Source organism: Protopterus annectens, chromosome 11.part0, assembly GCF_019279795.1.
Source record: "Protopterus annectens isolate FY-2018-M chromosome 11.part0, PAN1.0, whole genome shotgun sequence".
Classification (NCBI taxonomy): Eukaryota; Metazoa; Chordata; order Ceratodontiformes; family Protopteridae; genus Protopterus; species Protopterus annectens.
Genome location: NC_056745.1, coordinates 1,372,380,199 through 1,372,402,943, shown reverse-complemented (window position 1 = coordinate 1,372,402,943; position 22,745 = coordinate 1,372,380,199). Strand labels below are relative to the sequence as shown.

The 22,745-nt window shown below is 41.2% G+C and overlaps 1 protein-coding gene across 1 annotated transcript in view; it reads left to right on the top strand.

Moving 5' to 3' along the window:
- Positions 1–22,745, top strand: part of SLC35B4 (solute carrier family 35 member B4) — a 534,725-nt gene that overhangs the window by 127,786 nt on the left and 384,194 nt on the right. Inside the window, exon 3 of the mRNA XM_044088668.1 lies at positions 1,001–1,103. Within this exon, the coding sequence (XP_043944603.1) occupies positions 1,001–1,103 (103 nt within the window). The remainder of the gene's footprint in view (positions 1–1,000; positions 1,104–22,745) is intronic.

Here is a 22,745-nt window from a genome sequence, read left to right as displayed (position 1 = left end):
AGGCAGTTTCTGTACCAGCCAGAGCTAAGGCCAAGGACTCTGGCTATACTGTCAAATATTATAAGCCCCGAATGAAGCCTTTGTCTCATCATCCTTGCAGCCTAATTCTCAGCCAGCATCCTGCTTCCTGAGCATTTCTTTGGGGTCCATGACTCCCCACAGGTACCTGTGTTAAAAATTCTGTTGTGAGAAAATGAGATTGATATTTGGTATATGGCCCTTATATTTATATAGAGATTAAATGTTTGTGTTGATGTTTTACAGCTTAATTAAAACAAAATAAAAAAGAACTATTGATACTGTAATATGGTACTGATTTTAAGATAGTGATTAATTTCCATCTCTTCACACATGCAACAAAGTAGGGTGAAGGGTCTAAAACCAGTAGACAGCAGAAGTCGGTTGGAAATACTGGTACTCCTATACACCTTGAGAGTAATAGAGGCTGACTCAGTGCTTGATGTTATTGTACCTTTAGAAAGGGAAATCTGTTCAATATGAGGATTATTCTTTCATTGCATATGTGTATGAGAGTTGTTTCCCCTACACACAAACATTTTTTTTTGGGGGGGGGTGGACTTCAACATCATAGGCACAAACTGTTATAAGAAAGTGGTGGTTGTAAAGAAGAAGGTGTGTATAATTCAAGCAAGTTGGAAAATCGGATGCAGTGATGTTAGAACTTTGTGAAGTGGAGCAGGGATTTGTGGATGAGGAAGATTTAGATGGCCAGATTTGAATTTGATTGGTATAGAGATAAGGAGTTGCTTTGATATGGGCCCATGCAAGTTCTAATGCTTCTGTCCGTACTGTTTCAACATGAAGCACTATCAAATTTGCTAAAGCAGAATTATGTTCTATATGGAACTTGGTAATGGTTAATTTAAAGCTGTCCTTACCAGATCCATTTCCATAAACAGGTATATGTTGTATTAATTCTTAAACATTTGCCAAATTTATACATTAATGTTCAGTATTTTGTTTTTCTTCTCTTTTACAGAAATTATGTAATCATGGTAACAATGTTTTTCACAGTCAGCGTGATAAACAACTATGCCCTAAACTTCAATATTGCTTTGCCTTTGCATATGATATTTAGATCAGTAAGTACTATTTTTTGCTTGGTTTGCATTGTTTTGCTTTTGTCATTATTTAGTATTGGGTATAATATCATTTTGAATGCATTTTCCACAATTTTTGGACATTCTGCTGGGCTTTGCTGGTATGTTCATAAGTTGTTCAGAATATAAAATGTAATGTTTTACATCTATTGTATTACATTTTGAATGGACTTTAATATTTGAAGATGTAATCTCCAGACATTTCTTCTTAAGACATTAAAAGGATGGCTTGGTTAGCAAAATGGAAAGAAGGAAATATATTTTTGCAAACTGCTGTTTCATTTCTCTAGTTATTGTCTTTAGCAGCTGAATCACTCTGCAGATGAGAGGTTACCTTAGAATTTGCATTTCCTATTTTTTTTAAGTACAATGATTTTCTTCCATTTTCTCACCTGTTACTGACTGGGGACTTAATGGCAGTCTGCCCAAAGCAGAATTGGGGAATTATAGATACTAAGCAGATTGTTCTAACCAGGCTGTCTAATTTTGTGTGCACAGTTACGTTCATGTGAATGCTTTCCTAAACAGCCTGGCATATCTACAATAATTCTGTACACGTGACATGTTGTCAGATAACCAGCTAAGGAGAATTGCTGGCTTGTACTTCACACTGTGTGTGTGTGGTGTGTGTGTGTGTGTGTGGTGTGTGTGTGTGTGTGTGTGTGTGTGTGTGTGTGTGTGTGTGTGTGTGTGTGTGTGTGTGTGTGTGTGTGTGTGTACACACATACAAACTTGCACCATTTTCCATATCTGTACATCATTCCCTAATATAACATGTTACATTGAGTATTTGGAAATTAACCTTAACTCAATACTGAGACATGTTTTAGCCTTTTTTTTTCCTCAAAATAAAACCATTTTACAAGCAGCCTGGAATGGCACAGTGGTGCAGCAGTAGCTTTGTCGCCTCACAGCAAGAGGTTTTTCGGTTCGATTCTTGGCTGGAGTGCCTTCTGTGTGGAGTTTGCATGTCCTCCTTGTGTTCATGTGGGTTTTGTCTGGGTGCTCCAGTTTCCTCCCACGTTTCAAAGACCTGGTTCTGGAGCATTTCTCCCCAGGCCTGTGTTGAAAATTGGCTTTGTTCCAAGTCGGACTTTCCTGGTAAACAAATGTTAAATAAAACCTAAAATACCTCCATGCAGCTTTCATCTTTTTTGACCAGTCCTTACATTTTTTCCACTGGTCTTCTAAATTTACAATATTTATGAACATCCACGGTGGTGCCGCGGTAGCGTTGTTGCCTCCCAGCAAGAGGTTCTCCCGTTCATTTCTCGGCTGGAGTGCGGGGAGTGCCTTCTGTGTGGAGTCTGCATGTCCTCCCTGCGGTTGGGTGGGCGTTCGAAAGACATGCATAAATGGGCGTGCCTTCGTTGAAGGTTGAACGTCGAGCTGGCACCTCTGCGTTCGTGAAAATCTACTGCCAAGCATTAGTGGACCAGAGTTCCGTTGTGGCGACCCCTAACCGGGAAAAGGCGAAAGACAAATAACAGCAATATCTGCACTATTTGGGCAGTTTTTGCTGTACGGCAGTGTTTCTTGGAGGCATGACTTCAGGAGTCTGTCTTTGCATTTCTTGACTATTTCATTTTTTCCAGCCAGTTTTCATATGGCAGGAATTATTACAGTTCTGGCTACTCATCTTCCTGGATGTTTGACTTAAATATATGTGTGCTTTGCAGATGTCTCAGATTGTCTTCAGTACAACTTTCCATCTTCCACATGGACAATAGAGCACCTTTGTGGCTATTTTACAAGTAATTCAGCTTTAAGCTGGAAGCGTTCCCATGACTTTTACATTATTGATGTCCGATTGAAAACTCTGATAGTCTGCTGCAATTTCTGCCACAGCAGTATTTCTGTTCCTGATTTCTGTCTGTATTCTGTCATTCACTGATTTCCTGGTATAAGTAATTTGCCATTTCCTATACTGTAAGTAATATATTCTATTGCTGATGTATAGGTGAAGTAATTGTTGTTATAAAGGGGTTTTGAGGGGGGGGTTCATTATATTCTTATGGATATGTGAGATCCCAAAGAAAGCAAGTAGTATTCAGTGTATTGATCGCTGCTGCAATAGCCTTAGCTATATGGGGTTATATCTTGCACAGGCTATAACAAACAACCAGCTTCCAAAGCTTCAGGGCACCTTCCGCACACTCATAAAGCGATAGCTTGAGCTGATTAAAAAGACTTGTTTGGATGCCAGACCCCTTCACAGTTTTCCTGCCATTGAAATGAGTGCTCCTCTGCAGGCTTTTGAGGATCAACAGTTTGCTTGTGCTGTTCCTTTGCTAGACAGATAAGTTCCCTTTGGGGAAAAACCTTCCACATTAAAAAAAAAAATGATGTTTTATTATACTTTTTTAAACATATTATTTTTAAGCTAGGAGTTTGTGTTTTAACAGACTCTTATGAGGCTTAACTCTACTTTTAAGTGGAAATGTACTTTTGCTCTTGGTAATTTAAAAGTTGCTATAAGTAATTGAAAAGCAGTGTTCATGTAAAGTTGTTTATTTTACTTTTTTGGGATGGGTTTTAATGTGTTTTTCTGTGCAAAAAAAATGACACTTAAAAACTTAAAATTTTTACCAGGTTTTGCTGTTTCTCTGGGAAAGAGGCCCCATTTTCAACTTGAGCATGGAACAAACCACCAGTTCCACAGTCCCTTTCATCCTGCCACAAAAATAAAAGTTTTTAAGCAAACCACCTTTGCCATCACAGTAGGCTAGCAGTTTGCTTCCGCTATAGGTGAGTGACACTACTGTGCCATAGCTTGTTCCTCAGACCAGTCATCTTTTACCCTGGATCCCTCTGATATCCCTCACCTCTGGAACAAACTTCCACTGTATGTTAAACAGAGTAGTACCCTTGCTGCCTTTAAGGTAAACGTATATAATTGGATGGGCAGCCTCACATTCTCTCCTGGTCTGTCTTGTCTTGCTCTTTTGAGGCTGGAGGGAAATTTTGAATAGGGCTTTTTGGCTAGGTTTGGAATGGCCTAGTACTTTCCTATGAACCTATGGTATAGCACCTACAACCACTGTGAACCAGAGGTTAGCACCATCATCTGCATCTGTTGGGGTTCCCTTAGTGGGCAAGGGAAAGCCACTGTTGTAGATCCTTGGAGATGGAGCAGGGAGAACTTCCCTGTTTCATTAGAATGTTGTGGCCATCCTTGGGGAAGCTGTTGCTACCATTAATATCACTGCTGATCCCATTTTCCTGTCAAAAAGAAATAGAAAGCTAAATATGTATCTACTACCCCTCAAATTTCCTTAGGGATAGTTTACTGGGTCTGACTTGGGGGGGTTTAATTCCAGCTATTAATCCTTCTTGTAAAGTAGTTTCTGGTAAAAGAAAAGTGGGGATACCTCTTTTTCTTGAAGATATTTAGTATTCTGAATCTGGACAGGATGATGAAGGGACAGATGCAGGGTTTTCTCCTCAGTTTTCTGATTTAGACTCTGTGAGAGCTCAGTTTCTGATTCTCCTTCTGGGGGTTGCTCTTTCTCTGATACTATTTCCAAAATGTGCCAGTGTTTCACCGTGATTTCTCAATCCCTCAGAAGATACTGTGAACCATTATAGAAGGAAATTTCAGAACTTCACTTATTCCAACAGCTCTGTCAGCATTGGTGGATGTGTGTGTCGTTGCTTGCGATTTTCCTGATAGTCAGATTGCTGCCCCTAAAAAGGCAGCTAAAATGTATAAAGTTCCTCAGTCTTTAAGATGTTTTTTCACTCTTCCAAACCTGATCCAGCATCTATAGCTTTAGTTAAGCTACTGCTGAATATTCAGTTAATTCCAGTTCTGCTCTTTCTGACAATGATGGGAAGGTTATTGATAAGTATCTGGGGGGGGGGTGTTTCTACAACTTTGATTTTTCAGAACTTTGAATTGCAGGCTTATGTACTGTAGTTTATTTTGATTATTTGTGAAAGAATGAGGAATGTTTCTATGTTTTCTTCTTGTAAAGAAACATCTGCTTTAAATAAATTATCTTCTTCCATTTTTCAAGCCATTGTTTACTGTGTGTGTGTGTTTGTGTGTTTGTGTGTGTGTGTTTGTGTGTGTGTTTGTGTGTGTGTTTGTGTGTGTGTTTGTGTGTGTGTGTGTGTGTGTGTGTGTGTGTGTGTGTGTGTGTGTGTGTGTGTGTGTGTGTGTGTTTGTGTGTGTGTTTGTGTGTGTGTGTGTGTGTGTGTTTGTGTGTGTGTTTGTGTGTGTGTGTGTTTGTGTGTGTTTGTGTGTGTGTGTGTGTGTATATGACTCCGTTGATACTTCTTCCAGGGCTATGTCCACTGGTACTGTTTTAAGGAAGTTTGCCAAGCTGCTTTCTCATAACCTCTCAGATGATGTGAAAAATGACATGTTAAATTCTTCTTTGGAAAGAGAATTCGTTAGTGGTTCCTGTGCTGCAGAGGTTATTGAAAAGTATGATGAAAGGGTTCAGTTGATACGGTAATCTCTAAGATTTTTCAGCCCTCCTCTTCCATATTTTCTAGGCGATCCTGTAACCCCTCATCCAGTTTAACATAACCACACCTATACTTCCTACAACTTCTCACTACTATCCCTCCTACTCAGCTAATATGTACAAGCACACCATACCTATACTCACTGCATACACACTCCTTGCATACATCACATCTTCTTACCAAACCTCTACTCTACTACTCTCTCATCAGGTCAACAACCTTCCCAATACACCCCCTATATAGGCTACAGACCACAATACCTAAACTAAAAACAACCCTACCACCATACCTATTGCCCACAGAACACAATCAAAAAACTTCCCTTATAAGCAAGCATATACAGAAATTGATAAAACTAATAATCTCATCCATATCCAACCTAGCACTCAGCGGAGACATCCATCCTAATCCTGGTCCCTCTATATCCAACTCCTCCCCTCATAATCAGACTAAAAACCACATCTCCCAAATCACAGCCAATAGAAAGCCAACCGACCTCCTTCTGATAAGCCTAAATATTAGAAGTATATGCAACAAGGTGCATGAATTCTATGCCACCATAGACTTCTACTCCCCTGATCTAGTGATCCTTACAGAAACATGGTTAAAACCACACATTACTAATGAGCAAATCCTCCCTACTGGTTACAATATACTAAGAATAGACCGACTAAACAAAAAAGGAGGTGGTATAGCTATAATATTTAAGCAGCATCTAGACATCCAGATTTTAAAGTTAGCAGCTCCCCAAATAGGTAAGAAAGAAATAATATATACCAACCTTAAAATAAACCAAAATAAAACCCTAAACATAATAGCTTGCTATTTCCCACCTGGCCACAACATCCCTCCACTTGAAAACCTCCTCAGCTGGACTACCCATCACCTACCCCAAGAAACTTTAATTGTAGGAGACTTCAACACTGACTGGCAATCCTGCTCTAGCAACCACCCAACCCATCATGTAAATTGTCATGACTTCACCCAACTAGTCCAGTCACCCACTAGGATAAATAACTCCAACAAACACACTACCCTTGATTGGATACTAGTCAATAAGAGCCCCCAGTCATATATAGCAGGCTGCTTATCTGACAGCCTCAGCGATCACTCCCCAACCTTCTTACTAAGAAAACACCTTTATAAAGCAAAACCCATCATCTACCATCAAATACGCAAAAAAATTAACTTCAACCCTCTCTCATTCAGCTCGTCCCTAAAAGACTGTAACTGACAATCTCTAAAATACCTCAAACTAGATGACGCAGTTGACTACTTTAATAAAACATTCCTAAGCATACTTAATTACCACACCCCCATAAGACGTTCCCAAACTAGAGCCCAACAATCCCCATGGCTACAAAAAAGCACAAAGTCTGAAATGAAAAACAGGGATAAAGCGTGGGACAGCTGGCGCAAAACTAAAACCCCCTCTACTAGGCAAAAATTCCTAGAACTATGCAATAGAACCAAAAAGCTTATAAAACAGGACAAAATCCAGTACTATCAGTCTGCCCTTACCTCCTCCCAACATAACCCCAAACAATTCTGGTCCTCAAACTCCATCCTCCACCCAGGTAAAGTAAGTACACCCACTCCTAACTTAACTCACTCCTCCGAAAATATTGCTACCTCTTTCAACAATCACTTCACACAAATCATACTATCACTAGCTAGACAACACAACCCCCCCAAAAAACCCACACCATCAACTAGAACTAACAATCTCCCAACTAGCTTCTCTTTCTCTCCTGTTCCTACCTCCAAAATAAAACGACTACTAACTAAACTTAAAACCACAAGATTAGCAGCAGACAACCTCCCAGGTGAATACATTCAACTTGCAGCTGACGCTCAAGCCTATCCCGTATCAATCTTGATTAACAGATCTCGTCAGAAAGTTATGTTCCTACACCATGGAAAGTCTCACACATAATTCCCCTACACAAAGGAGGCACCTCCACAGATCTAACCAATTACCAACCCACAGCTATTCTCTCGCCACTTTCTAAAATACTAGAGAGATGCATTCATTTTCAAGTCTCAGATCACCTCCTTGCTAACAACCTCCTCTCCAACACACAACACGGTTTCCGACCTAACCATAGCACCACCACCGCCTTACTCTCTTTCTCTAACACTATCCTACAAAATAAAAATGCAGGTTATCTCTCCTCAGCTACCTTCCTAGACCTCTCTAAAGCTTTCGACATGGTCCCACACAAACAACTCATCTCTCTCCTCAATAACCTATTCTTCTCTCAACCAGTCATCGACTGGTTTCAGAGTTACCTATCTGACCTCCAACAAGCAGTTGTTTGGCAGGACAACCTATCCCCCCAACTGCAGGAGTTCCCCAAGGGTCCATCCTGGGACCCCTACTCTTCTCTCTTTTCACCAATAATCGAGCCTCAGCCACAACACATGGCACACTCATACAATACGCAGATGATTCAACCATCATCTGCACAGCCCACTCCCTACCAGAACTGAAAAAAGTCACACAGGAAGCATTTTCTTCAATTGAAACTTGGTTATCCGATGCCCAACTAATATTCAACCCAAACAAAATAAAATTACTAATCTTCCAACCCACCAAACTTACCCTAGACAGCTCTCACTTTAACATCACAGCAAAAGACAACACCACCATCCATCCTACAGAACACACCAAATTACTAGGAGCAGAAGTAGACAATAAACTGAACTTTGACATTCACATTTCCATGACCATTAAAAAAGTGCGCAAAAAACTAGGAGCATTATATAGAAATCTGCAACTACTTACCAAAGCAGCCAAAATTTCGGTAGCAAATTCTCATCTTATCTCTACCCTACTCTACGCCTCTCCAATATTTACTAACTTTAGACAATGCAATCTAAGTAAGCTCAAAACCTGCTACAACAAAATTGCCAAATTCGCCACAGGGGCTTACTACCATACTCACCACTGTTTCTCACTAGCAGAACTGGGCTGGCTAGAGCTCCCCCACCTCCTTCATTGGTACCAACTCACACTCGCCTACAAACTAATAAACCAACCACTAAAAGTCCCATCCCTCCAGAATCTACTCCAACCCTACATAACCATGAGACCACTAAGGTCCAGCCACAAAAACCTCCTACAGGTCACAAGAGTCATTAACTCTGCTGGAGAAGCATTATTCTCCTGCACTATAGCCAAACTCTGGAACTCCCTCCCATCCTCAATTACCTCTGTAACTTCTTGCACCCACTTTAAATCCTTACTAAAACCACACTTCAAAACTTGCCAGATATGCCCTTGCAATCCCCCCCTCTAATACCATCCACTCCCCCCACCTACTACCTCTCTCAGCCCCGTATCAACAACCTACTCTTAGCAAATTTGTCTACTCATGTTCCCAGCTACCTACCACATAATATTAACTTATTATAAGAACAACTGCTAATCTTCTAATACCATCCACTCCCCCCACCCACTACTGCTCTCAGCCCCCTATCAACAACCTACTCTTAGCAAGCTTGTCTACTCATGTTCCCAGCTACCTACCACATAATACTAACTTATTGTAAGAACAACTGCTAATGGCTGTTATGTACCTCAAAAACAGATTGCATCAATTGTTCACTGATGAATCTCAACTACATTTGTAACCATGTTTAGTATCTGTCACCATATTTTAAAATTGTACTATGTTCTACAGCTGTTTTACATCTGTTTTCTTCTTGTCTTGCATCATTAACAAGATTAATGTCTATATTTAAATGCTATGTTTTTTAACTGTATAATGCAAATAATACTTAATGTGGAGCTTTTCTCCCCGGGCCTCTGCTGAAAACGGACCTGTGTCCAGTCGGACTCTCCCGGTCAACAAATGTAAATAAAATAAATAAAATTAAATAAACTGTCTCAACAAAATGTGGGTAAACAGACATTTAAGAAGAAATGGCAGGTGGAGTTCCAAAAAGAATTCTGGACCCCTCCCCCCCCAATTCAAGGACAGTCCACGTTAGAATGATGGGACCTTGTCCCCCCCACCCTAGCAGTCCTTTTTCCCTCCCAGAAAGTCTGAATCTCTACTTTTCTCTTTGGCAACAGATAGTTTCAGACAAATGGGTTCTGAGGATCATTCATCAAGGTTACAAATGGCATTGGGAGAAACTCACTTCTTTCAAGGGAATAATTCCTCATCCACCAGACAAGACTCCTTTATTTCCTCCTGTTCTTCAGTACCTTTTGTCTCAGGTTGGGAAAGGTTTTTCTTCAAGAATGTTTTAGTGCCAAAGAAAGAATGCTTGGTGATCAGTTCTGGGTGTTTCTTTCTTAATCCTGTTTGTGATAGTGTCCAAGTTCAAAATGCCTGCACTTGAGAACCTGTTACATCTTCTTCATAATTTACGTTTCCTGGTAACCGTACATTTAAAAAGATGCTTATCACATCCCTATTCATCCAGACTTCAGGCATAAGATTTTGTGTGTCTGGATCACATTATCGGTTCTCTGCCTCACCCTTTGGACTATCCAGTGCATGAAGAATGTTCACAAAGTGTGTAGCTCAAGTTATGCCTCATTGCAGGCCACAGGACGTCCATATTTTTCCATATTTAAATGACTTTCTTATCTTTGCACGGTCTTTTTTAAAGTGTTAGAAATCTCTCACTTGGGTGAGAGATTTTTTTTATACAAGCTGGGTTTCCAAGAGAACATTCAAAAGTAGTCTTTGACTCCTTCACACATGATTGTGTTTCCTGAGGGATGTCAGCTAGATAGCTCAGTTCAGAGAGCTTTTCTTCCTCAGGCAAAAAAATAGGTCTATTTTCCACTCAGACTTTGGTCACTGCAAGGGAGTACAGCTATGATTTTTGGGTTTCATGGCATCTATGGTTCTCATGATACCCCTGGCAAGACCCATGTGAGAAAGATATAGTGCTGGTCCCAGTACTAACATCCTTTGCCTTTTCGTATCCCAGTGTCTGGGTTTATCCGAAGAGAAATCACTTTGTGGCGACAGCAAATTTCTCTTAAATCCAGGTCGTCCCATCTCCCTCCCTTCTCCAAAATAATTGTTCACCACAGATGCATTGGATTTTTCTTGAGTAGCACTTTCAGGAGGGATACAAGTACAGGGTGTGTGGGACACAAAGGACATATGCAAACAAATAAATATAAAAATAGATGCCTGTCATTATCAAGGCACTTAACTCTCTGAATCATCTTTGGTCCATTGGACTTAAAGTTGTTACAGACAATACGACAGTTGTGTGCTGTACCAGTAAGCAAAGGGGAACCAGGTCATACATTATTTGCAGACTAGCCATGTTAGTGTGGGATATAGCTGCACAGCATAATCTCACTCTACAGGCATCATACATTCCATCTGAGCAAAACTGTGGGGCAGATAAGCTGTGCAGGACAATGGCAGACCCTCACAAATGAAAACTTGATCAGGGGGTCTTCCAAGACTTAATTCATCTGTGGGAAGTTCCTCAAGTAGACCTGTTTGCCTCCTCTCTGAATAATTGGCAAGATTCTGCTCCAGGACTCCATGTAAGAAGACCTGGAAGATGGATTCCTTTTCCTTGCCTCAGATAGGAATGTTCCTGTATGCTTTCTACCCTTTCTTCTGAAAATTAAGAAGGTTTCCCTCAAGCTGAATGTGGTGACCCCCTTCTGGCCCAAGCACCCGTGGTTTTCACCTTTTGGAAATGGCCAGAGACAGTTGCACAAGCTTCCTCACAGAATGTGTATGTACACCCCAAACCCAGTCCACTTCAGCTGACTCCCTGGTTGATAGGGTCTTAATTCCCTTTAAGCACATGTTTACTGAGAATGCGCAGCAACTACTAGTGGAGTCAAGAAAGCCTGCTGATAAAAATCATATATTAGCAAATGGAAAAGGCTTTCTAGTTGGTGCCAACAACATAATCACCAACCATTCAGGGCTAATATTTCTCTGGTTTTGTAATGTTTGTATGAGTTACTACCCTGTGGCATTTCTTACTCCTCCCATCAGTGTTCATTTATTGGCCATTTCAGCATGTCTGCCCATGGATCCTTCATTTTCAATGCATTCACATGTCAGAATGTTTTTTGAAAGGGGGTTTGCATCAGAGACCTCAAAATAAAAATGGTAGCCTTTCCTTATTTACCCAGCTAATCTGGCTGAGTAGAGGTTCTTAATCTGGAAAACTGTGTGATTGCTCTGACCTTTGGAAGAAGAGTATAGTAGTTACAAGCTGTTGTGGTGAGGGAACCTCATCTCCTTTTCCACAGAAACAGGGTTTCTTTGAGAACTAATCCTTCTTTGTTCCCTAAAGGGGTATCTGAGTTTAAGCCAAACTATCCATCTCCCCTTTTCTTTCCTGAACCTAAAAATGAGGAAGAAAAAGGATACTCTATACCATGGATGTCCACAGATGACTCGCATATTAGCTTGATGAAACGAACTCTTTCAGATATTCAGACTGGTTGTTCATTTCTTGTGAAGGTAAGAAGATTGTAAGATTATAAGAAATGTATTTATCTTGAGACCATTGGGTATGTGGTTAACCCAAGTACACTCCTTGAGAAATATGTTGTCCTACTGTAGTGATTTTAACTGCCTTCATTTCTTTTCAGTTGTTTTAGTAGACTGATTCTGATTATCCCACTGTTGCTGTGGCTAGAATTGCAGTAGAATCTGTTAATGGATCCCAGTTCAATGTTTAATGCATTCATTATAAGCACAGTTTGAACCTCCATTCTCTGTCTGTGGTCTGGAAAATGTACTACTGGATCATTTCCAATACTTTCCAGGCAAATTACCACTATTAGTTAAGTGTAACAGCATTTTATCATTAACCAGTATACCTCCTCCCAGCAGGCTTGCCTTATTCATTATGCAGATGACTCAACTCTCATCTGCTCATCGGACAGCCCACTACAACTACAGTCCATGACACAAAATGCCTTCAATTAATTCGATCTTCAGCTATATCAAAACCAACTTTTACTTGATCCTAAAAAAAAATAATTTAGTACTGTTTTTTTCCAAAGTCCCATGCTAATGCAAAAACTAATCTCCACATTACCTCTTTAAAAGGTACAGCTTTTGAAGTAATTACTCATACCAAATTGCTTGTTGGCACCATAGATGCCAGCTTAGTTTGATCTTTATATACTAAACTGTATAAAAAAATAACTCCTCAAAAGCTAGGTCTGTTGTATATGGAGCAAAAAAACTCCTTACTACTAGTAGACTCACCCTAGCTAACGCTCATCCTTGCCCTTCTGTGGCTCACTTATTTTGAGTAACATGTAGATATCTTTTAAATCACAACTGGAGCGATGATATAGGATAGCTAAATTTGCAGCCAACCTGCCACATAAAGTACATCATTGCTATGCATTACTTGCTGTCGGCTGGTTAGAGCTCCCACATCAACTAGCCCATACACAACTTCTTCTAACCCATAAAATACTATATAACCCTCTACCTGCCCTTCTGTCTCCTCAGTACTTCATCACTGTCTCCCAAATCACCCTCTGCACTGTCGAAACAAAGACCTGCTTGAAATCTATAAAGAAAAAAAAAGTATGGGACAAAGTTTATACTCGCACTGCATATCCAAACTATGGAACTCTAAATTAATTCAGAATTATATCTATGTGCACCTCATCTGTATGATGTATATTAACAAGCCTAACCTGTCATCATATTATCTGTCTTTATATTTCAACACCTGCCCTCTCACCACCATGAAACTGCTTGCATAAATGCTTTTTAGTTACATTTGTAGTAGTAGTAGTAGTTGTTGTCGTCGTTGTTGTTGTTATTATTAGTGTTATTATTGTTATTATTATTATTATTATTGTATGTTTAACTCTCCAGAGCTTTTCTTCCCCTAGGCCTCCTCTAAAAATGGGTGTTTATTAGCCAGTCAGACTTTCCTGATAAACCAATTTCAGTAAATAATAAATAAATAAATCTTTTTCAGCATAGTTAAAGATTTGATTTGCTAAATTCTTCATGTACAACGTGTAAGGAAAGTTGCAGTGGAATACTTTAAATGTAACATCAGTGTCCACAAATGCCCTTAAGTGTATTCATTTGGTTTTTGATCTGCTTATTTTAACACTTGGGTAGAAGAACTCAGGAGAGAGAACTTGATTTAGTGCTTTTGTCTTTATTAAACCAAGACTTCTTCAGAATAAAAGACTTGCATAACTGGACTCGCACTTAAACTTCACAAAACCAGTGGCACCCAGTGTATTCAACACGTGTATTTGTAAAAGCTTTACGTATATGTGAATATATAATTCCCAGTCTTGCCACATAAATCATAATGTCCAAAACATTCCAGATGTTCATTGTGTTTCACTGTTGCAGTCCTAACCAATGGGTTATCCGGCTCTCGGTAGCCCTCGATCGGCCAGAATACCAATACCAAAGGTAAGTAAATATGACATCGGCTGTCGGTTGTAAAGGACGTCAGGACGTCCGATACAAAAGGAGGCAGCCGATGTCACTTCCTCAGTCTTCCTTGCCACGGAGCCCGAAGCAGAAGCATTTCTTGCACGAGTGCCAGTCAGCAGTTTACCTTTTTTGTTTCCGACTACAAGTTGAAGTCAACTACAGCTAAGTACCTCATTGGGGATCCTCTTTTCTTGCCTTAACGAATGTCAGAAAAGGTTAATAATTGTCTTACCTGTGGAAAGCAGATTCCTCATACAGATTTTCACTCCCATTGTATTATTTGTTTAGGCCTTGACCACGATGTTCCTAATTGTGATCTCTGTGCCTCCTTTAATCCGCGTACTATTCATCGTCAGGCTAAGCTTTTAGCTAAACATTTTGGAGTTTGGCCTAAGTTTGTTGGTATGGCGTCCGCTGGTCTTCAGGCTTCAGATATACCCAAAAAAACATAAGGATAAGGACCGCGACAGGCTTCAGAAGGTTAAGTCCTCGGATGATGTTAGTATGGTCGTTAGTCATACGGTAGCCAGTGAGGCACGTTTACAGCCCCTGCAGTCCATGGATTTTCAACCGCAGGCTTCGATTGAGACCATTTCAGAGTCCCCCAGGCCTCCGGCCTCCATTTTGCCTTCTGACCTTTCGCCTGTCGCCTCTTCAGCTGGATCCAGAGCCACTAAGCTGACGCTGGTGTCCGAGGTCTCCGTTCTTCGTTCAGACAGCAAGCTCATACCAGGAAAAATACAAAAAGTGCTGAGAAATGCACCAAGATACTCCAACACATGAATGCAACAAATATAAATGCTGTTCTTGAAGCAAAGGAAATTTATTTAACAAAACACAGTACTTGTAAAGCGCTTTTCGTCCCACTAAATAGTGGGACTTCTTCAGACAAACAAATGTTCTCAACTGCTGTTTAAATAACCCTGTCCTACATTTCATAGGACCATACATAATTGATACAATTAAAATGAAAGTAACAGTTGGTGGTTTAAATTAGTAGTTAAAGCAAAAGATGCAGGCATTAACACTGTGTGTGCAAAACCATCATGTAACGCAATGTGTTCAACAAATCAAACACATGATTTAAACTGTTCTAACACCCACATATATTAAATAATTATTAATATTAACTGTGTGAAATGTGTTTACTTATAAAGAATAATACTGTAAAAAAAAATATGTATATATATATATATATATATATATATGTATGTGTGTGTGTATATATATATATATATATATATATGTATGTGTGTATATATATATATATATATATATATATATATATATATATATATATATATATATGCAGCAAAAGAGCCACGCATAAAAGGTCACCAACAGATAAGATAATATTAATAATTATTTAATATATGTGGGTGTTAGAGCAGTTTAAATCATATGTTCGATTTGTTGAACACATTGCGTTAAATGATGGTTTTGCACACAATGTCAGTGCCTGCATCTTTTGTTTTAACTACTAATTTAAACCAACAACTGTTACTTTGATTTTAATTGTATCAGTTGTGTGGTCCTTTCAAATGTAGGGCAGGGTTATTTAAACAGCAGTTGAAAACATTTGTTTGTCTGAAGAAGTCCCACTATTTAGTGGGATGAAAAGCGCTTTACAAGTACTGTGTTTCATTAAATAAATTTCCTTTGCTTCAATAACAGCATTTATATTTGTTGCATTCATGTGTTGGAGTATCTTAGTGCAATTCTCAGCACTTTTTGTATTTTTCCTGGTTTGTTTTTTGTCTGAGGAGCAAGCTCATACCCGTTGACCTCTACTGCAACTTCAGCGGTTGCCAGGCCTCCCGAGTCCTTCAGACTTGCAGGTAAATCTTCCAGTCGTAAGCTTGGGAAAAAGCAGGCTCCAGATGTTCATCGTGTTACCCTGCTGCAGTCATCACACTTGGGTTATCCTGCCGTCAGGCGGTCCCACAGTCGGCCCGAATTCCAAAGTCTTGTCCGGCGTCTGTTGCTGTCGCTTCTTCCCTGACGTCAGTGTGCCAGGGGTATATAAGAGGCATCCAACGCCATTTTCTTCAGTGTTTCTTGCCGCGCGGTGCCCAAAGCAGAAGCAGTTCGCAAGTGCCGGTCGGCCGACACCTGAGATTTTCGTATTGAATTTCAATCCGAAGTCTTCAATAAAGCTAAGTACCCCGTTGGGGAACATTTTCTTGCCTCAGTCCGATGTCAGAAAAAGTTAACACTTGCATTTCTTGTGGGAAGCAAATACCTCATAAGGACTTCCATTCCTATTGTATTCCTTGCCTAGGCCCAGACCACGACGTCACAGGTTGTCGGTTTTGCGCTAGGTTTAATAAACAAACTATCAAACACCGTTTTGATTTCGCACGGCATTTCTTTGGTAGGAAATTTAATTATATCATGCTGTCGGAGCAGCGATGACCGCCATACATAAAAAACGCAAGGATAAGGACAGGCAGCCTAGGAACAAGCCAGACTCCGAGGCCTCAGCTAGGCCTGTCGCCGGTTCTCCAGTTTTCAGTGAGGCACCTATGCAGCCCCTGATGACCGCAGAACTGGAACCCTAGACAGCTGTGGATTTCCAAGCGGAGCCTACTAGGCCGACGCAGCCATCTACCAACACCGGAGCAGAAGTAGACACTGGTGCAGTGGAAACACCTTTGGTTGCAGAAGGTGTCTTCAGACCGACTACACTCACCATTAAATCTTATGCTAAGCTTAAAACTCCTTTAAAACCTAAGAGAACTGTACATCAGTCTACAGTTCAAGGCTCCATGCCTAAGAAACAGATGCTTAAGATGGCTGAAGATTTGATTACCCTTATCAGGGGTTCCCAACCCCCTCCTGATAAAAGATCAAGACAAGAGGAGGATTATGCATCCTCTGACCAGGTTTCACTCTCCTCAGATTCCTCTGAGGAACAGGATTACACTTTTCCACCTTATGAAGACTCTGATGCTGAAGACTCTATTCCCTCAGCATCTCCCCCTGAAGTCTACTCCTTTGGGGAAACTTTACATACCATGTGGGAACATTTCCACTGGGAAGGCCAGGATTACTCAGATTCTAAGAAAAGGCTCAGAGAGTTCCTTTTACTACCCCAGCACAGACCTCTTGCTATCCCTCCTGTTTTAGATATTGTGGATGATGTTTACTTGGAGTCTAGTTTAAATCCAGATTCTCTACCTCCTGCTCCAGCCAAACCAGACAGATACTACAGAGTACCTGACTCACACAAATTCCTTTATAAAAGCCCTTTAGCTGACCCAGAAACAATTTCCCAGGGTCCTAAGGGAGCAAAAGCTTCTATGGCTAAAAATCCTGTACCCTTTGAAAGGGATTCCAGAGCCCTAGGTAGATGGGGAAAGAAAATATACACCTCAGCAACTCTGGCTATGAGAGCATTAAATTGCCAGCAATTCCTAATGTCTCCATTAAAACAAAAAATTAGCACACATTCAGAACAGTCTGAATTCAAGGAAATGCAGGATCTGCTTCATGCAGCTGAACAGGTGGGCAAACATACTTTACAATGCGGATTTGATTCATTGGAAGCTTCCTGTAGCGCAGCTGTTACTGGCTCTGTTATACGTAGACATGCTTGGTTAAAAGAACAAACCCTCCCTGACCATGTTAAAGCAAAATTATTGGAAGCACCTTTACAGCAGGATGTATTATTTGGTGTCAAAGCAGAAGAGGTTTTAAAGAAAATTGAGGATAAGGCAAAGTCTATGCAAACGGTCAAGGATTTTTTGCAGGTACAACCACCTCGTTTCAGCAGAAATTGGCCAACAAAAAACTGGTCCTTTCCAGCTTCTGACAGATCACAGAGGGGCAAATACAGATGCCCAAGAGGCAGAGGTCAGTCACAGGGCCCTTACAAAACTCGCCAATGAGGTTCTGCTACCCAGAAAGGAGGAGAAGACAGGCCCCAAGCTAGCAGAAGACAAACACAATGACTCCATCCTCAAACTGCCAAGCAAATTTCTCCTGGCAGCTCCCTTGGGAGGAAAACTAGCATTTTTTGCAGACAACTGGCACATCATCACAAAAGACAAATGGGTTCTAAACATTGTCTCTCAAGGATACAGATTCCACTTTCATACCTTACCAAGGATCAAAGGAATGCCAAATCTGCCACCAAATCAATGGGCAGAGGCACAAAAACAAATTACAGCTCTCATGGACATGAGAGCTATTCAACAGGTACCTACACAGGAGCAAGGACAACGATTTAAGACTCTTCATAGTTCCAAGAAAGGACAAAGCACGGAGACCCATTCTGGGTATTTCAATTCTGAACACCTATCTGCAAGTACCAAAATTCAAGATGCTAACACTACAGCAGCTTCTTCCCATGCTGGGCAAAAATGCTTGGCTAGTCACTTTGGACCTCAAGGAGGCATACCTGCATGTCCCTATCAGACAAAATGCAGAAGATACCTCTGCTTCATTGCAGGTTCAACACATTATCAATTCTCTGCACTGCCCTTTGGCTTATCTACTGCACCCAGGGTCTTCACAAAATGCCTGGCACCACTAATTCCATACTGCAGACAGAGGAATTCAGATATACCCATACTTGGACGACTGCCTTATTCAAGCAGAAAGCAAGGACATGCTTTTAAAGCATCTGGCATTTGTCAGACACCTTCTAAGTTGCCTAGGGTACACAGTAAATGAAAAGAAATCAAAACTAGTGCCCTCACAAAACATAATATTCCTGGGTGCCAGCTTGAATACAACAGCCCAGATGGCTTATCTCATGCCAGACAAACAACGACAGCCGATTCAATATTTCAAAATAATGGCAACAAAGACCCAACTCCCTGCAAGAAAAATTCTGCAGGCCTTGGGGTTCATGACATCTTGCATACTACTAATACCATTTGCAAAACTGCATATGAGGAAATTACAATGGTACCTGAAAAGTGTATGGACTCAGCACAGCCACAGCTTGGAAACAATGATACCACTCATTCCCTGCCTTCAACAGGAGTTTCTATGGTGGGCACAAGCATGTCACTTCAACAAGGGTCAGCCTTTCACCTTACCCCCACAGCCAGGCAAACTATGACAACAGATGCATCGGACTATGCCTGGGGAGCACACATGGCAGGGCAGTGCATTCAGGGCAAATGGACTTCAGATCAGAGACATCTGCATATCAATCAAAAAGAAATGCTAGCAGTACAGAATGCCCTAACAACTTTCAAGGACCTTCTACACCCAGGACAACTAATAATAAAGACGGACAATACCACAGTAATGTGGTACATAAACAAGCAAGGGGGCACACATTCCTACCCTCTATGCAGGCAAGCAATGACCCTGTGGAACACTGCACTGTCTTACCAGGTTCAGTTACAAGCACAATTCCTGAAAAACATGTTGGCAGACGACCTAAGCAGAAACATCATGGAGCCACACGAATGGAAACTAGATCCACAAGTATTTGCACTGATAGCTTAAAAATGGGGACGCCCAGACATAGATCTGTTTGCAAGCCCCCACAACCACCAACTTCAAAAATTTTGCACAAGGACCTTCCATCCATTAGCTTGGAAAGTGGACGCCCTCTCATTCAGTTGGAAAACATTGCACCAGACTGGCCACGCCAGCATTGGTATCCAATTTTAAGGAATCTGGCCCACGGCCCACCATAGATTTTGCCACAAATTCCTCACCTGCTCACCCAGCGAGACAATCAGATTCTACACAGCCAGCTCAAGACTTTAAACCTGGCCGCATGGCAAATTACATAAACAACCAGCCAACACAAGCTGTTATGGATGTCATCCTGGAGGCCAGGAGGCCCAGCACCAGGAAAACCTATTCAGACAAATGGAAAAGATTTTGCACCTGGAACACAGGCTAAAGGCCTAAATCCCCCTGATCCAAACCAAACATCCCTCAGATTGTACAATATTTAACTGAGATGTTACACAAAGGACTTTCCTTTTCATCGATTAAGATCCACGCCTCAGCAATTTCAGCTCATTACAGCATGGATCCTCCTTTATTCTCACATCCACTCCTAAGACAGTACCTCAGAGGGGCTAAGAACTTAAGACTGCCAAGGAGAACTCCAACACCTACTTGGGCTCTCAACTTTGTTCTGGAAAAGCTTACACTGCCGCCGTTTGAACCAGCTTTTTCAGCTGATTTAAAATTTCTTTCATGGAAAACTGCCCTACTTCTAGCAATAACCTCAGCTAGAAGAGTCTCAGAGCTACAGGCACTAATGGCAGTGGAGCCTTTCCTCATTTTTCATCAAGACAGAGTCTCTCTACGAACTATCCCTTCCTTTATGCCAAAGGTGGTATCCAGTGTGGCCCTAAACCAAACCATTCACTTGCCCACCTTCTTCCCAAATCCCCAGAACAAAGGAGAAAGACTCCTGCACTCTTTTGACATTCACAGACAATTACGCTACTACATGGATAAAACTAAGGCTCTCAGAAAAACTGACCAGCTCTTTGTAGCCTATGCTACAGGATCACAAGGAAAAGCTATCTCAAAACAGACCATTTCTAAATGGATAGGGCATTGCATACATTTCTGCTACTCACATCATGGTAAACCAGTGCCTGCTAACATTAGGTCCCACTCCACCAGGACTACAGCTACATCAGCAGCCTTTCTCAGGGGAGTGCCAACCAAGGATATTCTGGAAGCTGCAACGGAGTTCAGTGCACACCTTCACCAAACACTATCACCTACCTCTATACTCTAAGACTAGAGCTGGTTTTGCCACTGCAGTTTTGCAGGGTCTACTAGCTTCTTCTAACCCTGTTTGACTCCACCTCCCCTCCTTAGCTTTGGGATTCAACTCAAGTGTGATGACTGCAGCAGGGTAACATGATGAACATAGTACAGTTTTGTACCTACCATAAATGTAGAAGTTCGAGTGTTCACCCTGCTGCAGTCCAGGTTACCCTCCCTCCATCCCCTCTGAAACAGCTCAACTTATCTTTACCACTCTATGCTATACTACCTCTGTGGTGTATTTGCTTGTGCCTAAGGGTTTTGTTTTATTTTTATATAGCTATATGTGTATATATATATATATATATATATATATGTGTGTGTGTGTGTGTGTGTGTGTGTGTGTGTGTGTGTGTGTGTGTGTATTTTGCCTACCTATTGGGGGCACCTGACATCTGGGGCAAGAAAAACTGAAGAAAATGGCGTTGGATGCCTGTTATATACCCCTGGCGCACTGACGTCAGGGAAGTAGCGACAGCAACCGACGCCGGACCAAGACTTTGGAATTCGGGCCGACTGCGGGACCGCCTGATGGCAGGATAACCCAAGTGTGATGACTGCAGCAGGGTGAACACTCAAACATCTACATTTATTGTAGGTACAAAACTGTACTTTTCTTCTCGTTCCCCTAAATCCCAAATGGTTAAAATGGCTAATGATCTTTTGACTCTTTTATTAGGGGTTCACTGCCTCCTCCTTCAAAAAGGAGTAGGGATGTTTCTCCTGAGGCTTTGTCTTTTTCTGGTTCTGATTCTTCTAGCATTTCCTCTGATGAAGATGATGTTTCTCAGGCTTTTTCTCCTTTTGAGGATTCAGATGCAGAGGAGTCCATTCCTTCTGCCTCTCCTCCAGAAGATTTCTCTGTTGGTGATACTTTGAATACTCTCAGGGAGAATTTTTAAATGGGAAAGTCAGGATTCTCCCCAATCTAAGAAAAGGATTAGGGAGTTTTTGGATTTACCTCAGCATAAGCCTCTCGCTATTCCCCCAGTGTTGGAAGTGGTTGATGATGTTTTTCTGGAAAATTCCTCGACTCCAAATTCGGTTCCTCCTGCTTCCAGGAAACCTGACAGGTAATATAGAGTTCCTAATTTTCATCTCTTTCTTTTCAGGAAAACGTTGGCTGATCCTGAGGTTATTTCTCAAGGCCCTAAAGGAGTGAAGGCCAGTTACCAAAAATCCTGTTCCTTCTGACAGGGAATCTAGGAACCTAGATAGGTGGGGTAAAAAAGTTTATACCTCTGCCACTCTTGCTATTAGGTCTACTATTTGTCTTTTTCATATGCTGAAGTACCAGCAGCAAACACACCTTGGAGGCTATTAAGTCTAGGACAGCAAGTGTGCCTCTATTGGCAGAGAGTAAGGATATGACGGATTTTCTGAATTCTGCCAGTCTTATCAATGAACATTCTTTACATTGTGGTTTTGACATTCTAGAAGCCTCCTGCAGGGCTACAGCTACTGGATCTGTTATTAGAAGACACGCTTGGCTCAGGGAACAGCCCCTTCCAGAGTCTGTCAAGGCTAAGCTTTTAGATGTACCTTTGCATAAGGACAGTCTTTTTGGCAGCAAAGCAGAGGCAGTGCTCAAGAAGATGGAGGATAAGGCCAAGTCTATGCAAACTGTTAAGGATTTTCTGCAAGTTCAACCTCCTCACTTTAGCAGGAATTACCCTTCGAAGAGTTGGAGGTTTCTTGATACCAGCAGACAGAACCGTTCTAGGACTAGAGGTTACAAATCTTCTAGGGGGAAAGTGGCTACCCCTCAAAGGTCTAAGCATTGGCAGGCTTCCACTTCCAAGGCTGGAAGTTCTAAGCCTGCATCTCAATCAAAACACTCTCAGTGACTTTATCCAACTTCTGCCTGTTCTTGCCTGCCTGGAGAGTTCTTTAGGGGGAAGGCTGGCCCTTTTTGCAAATGTCTGGGCCACTATCACGGATGACAAAT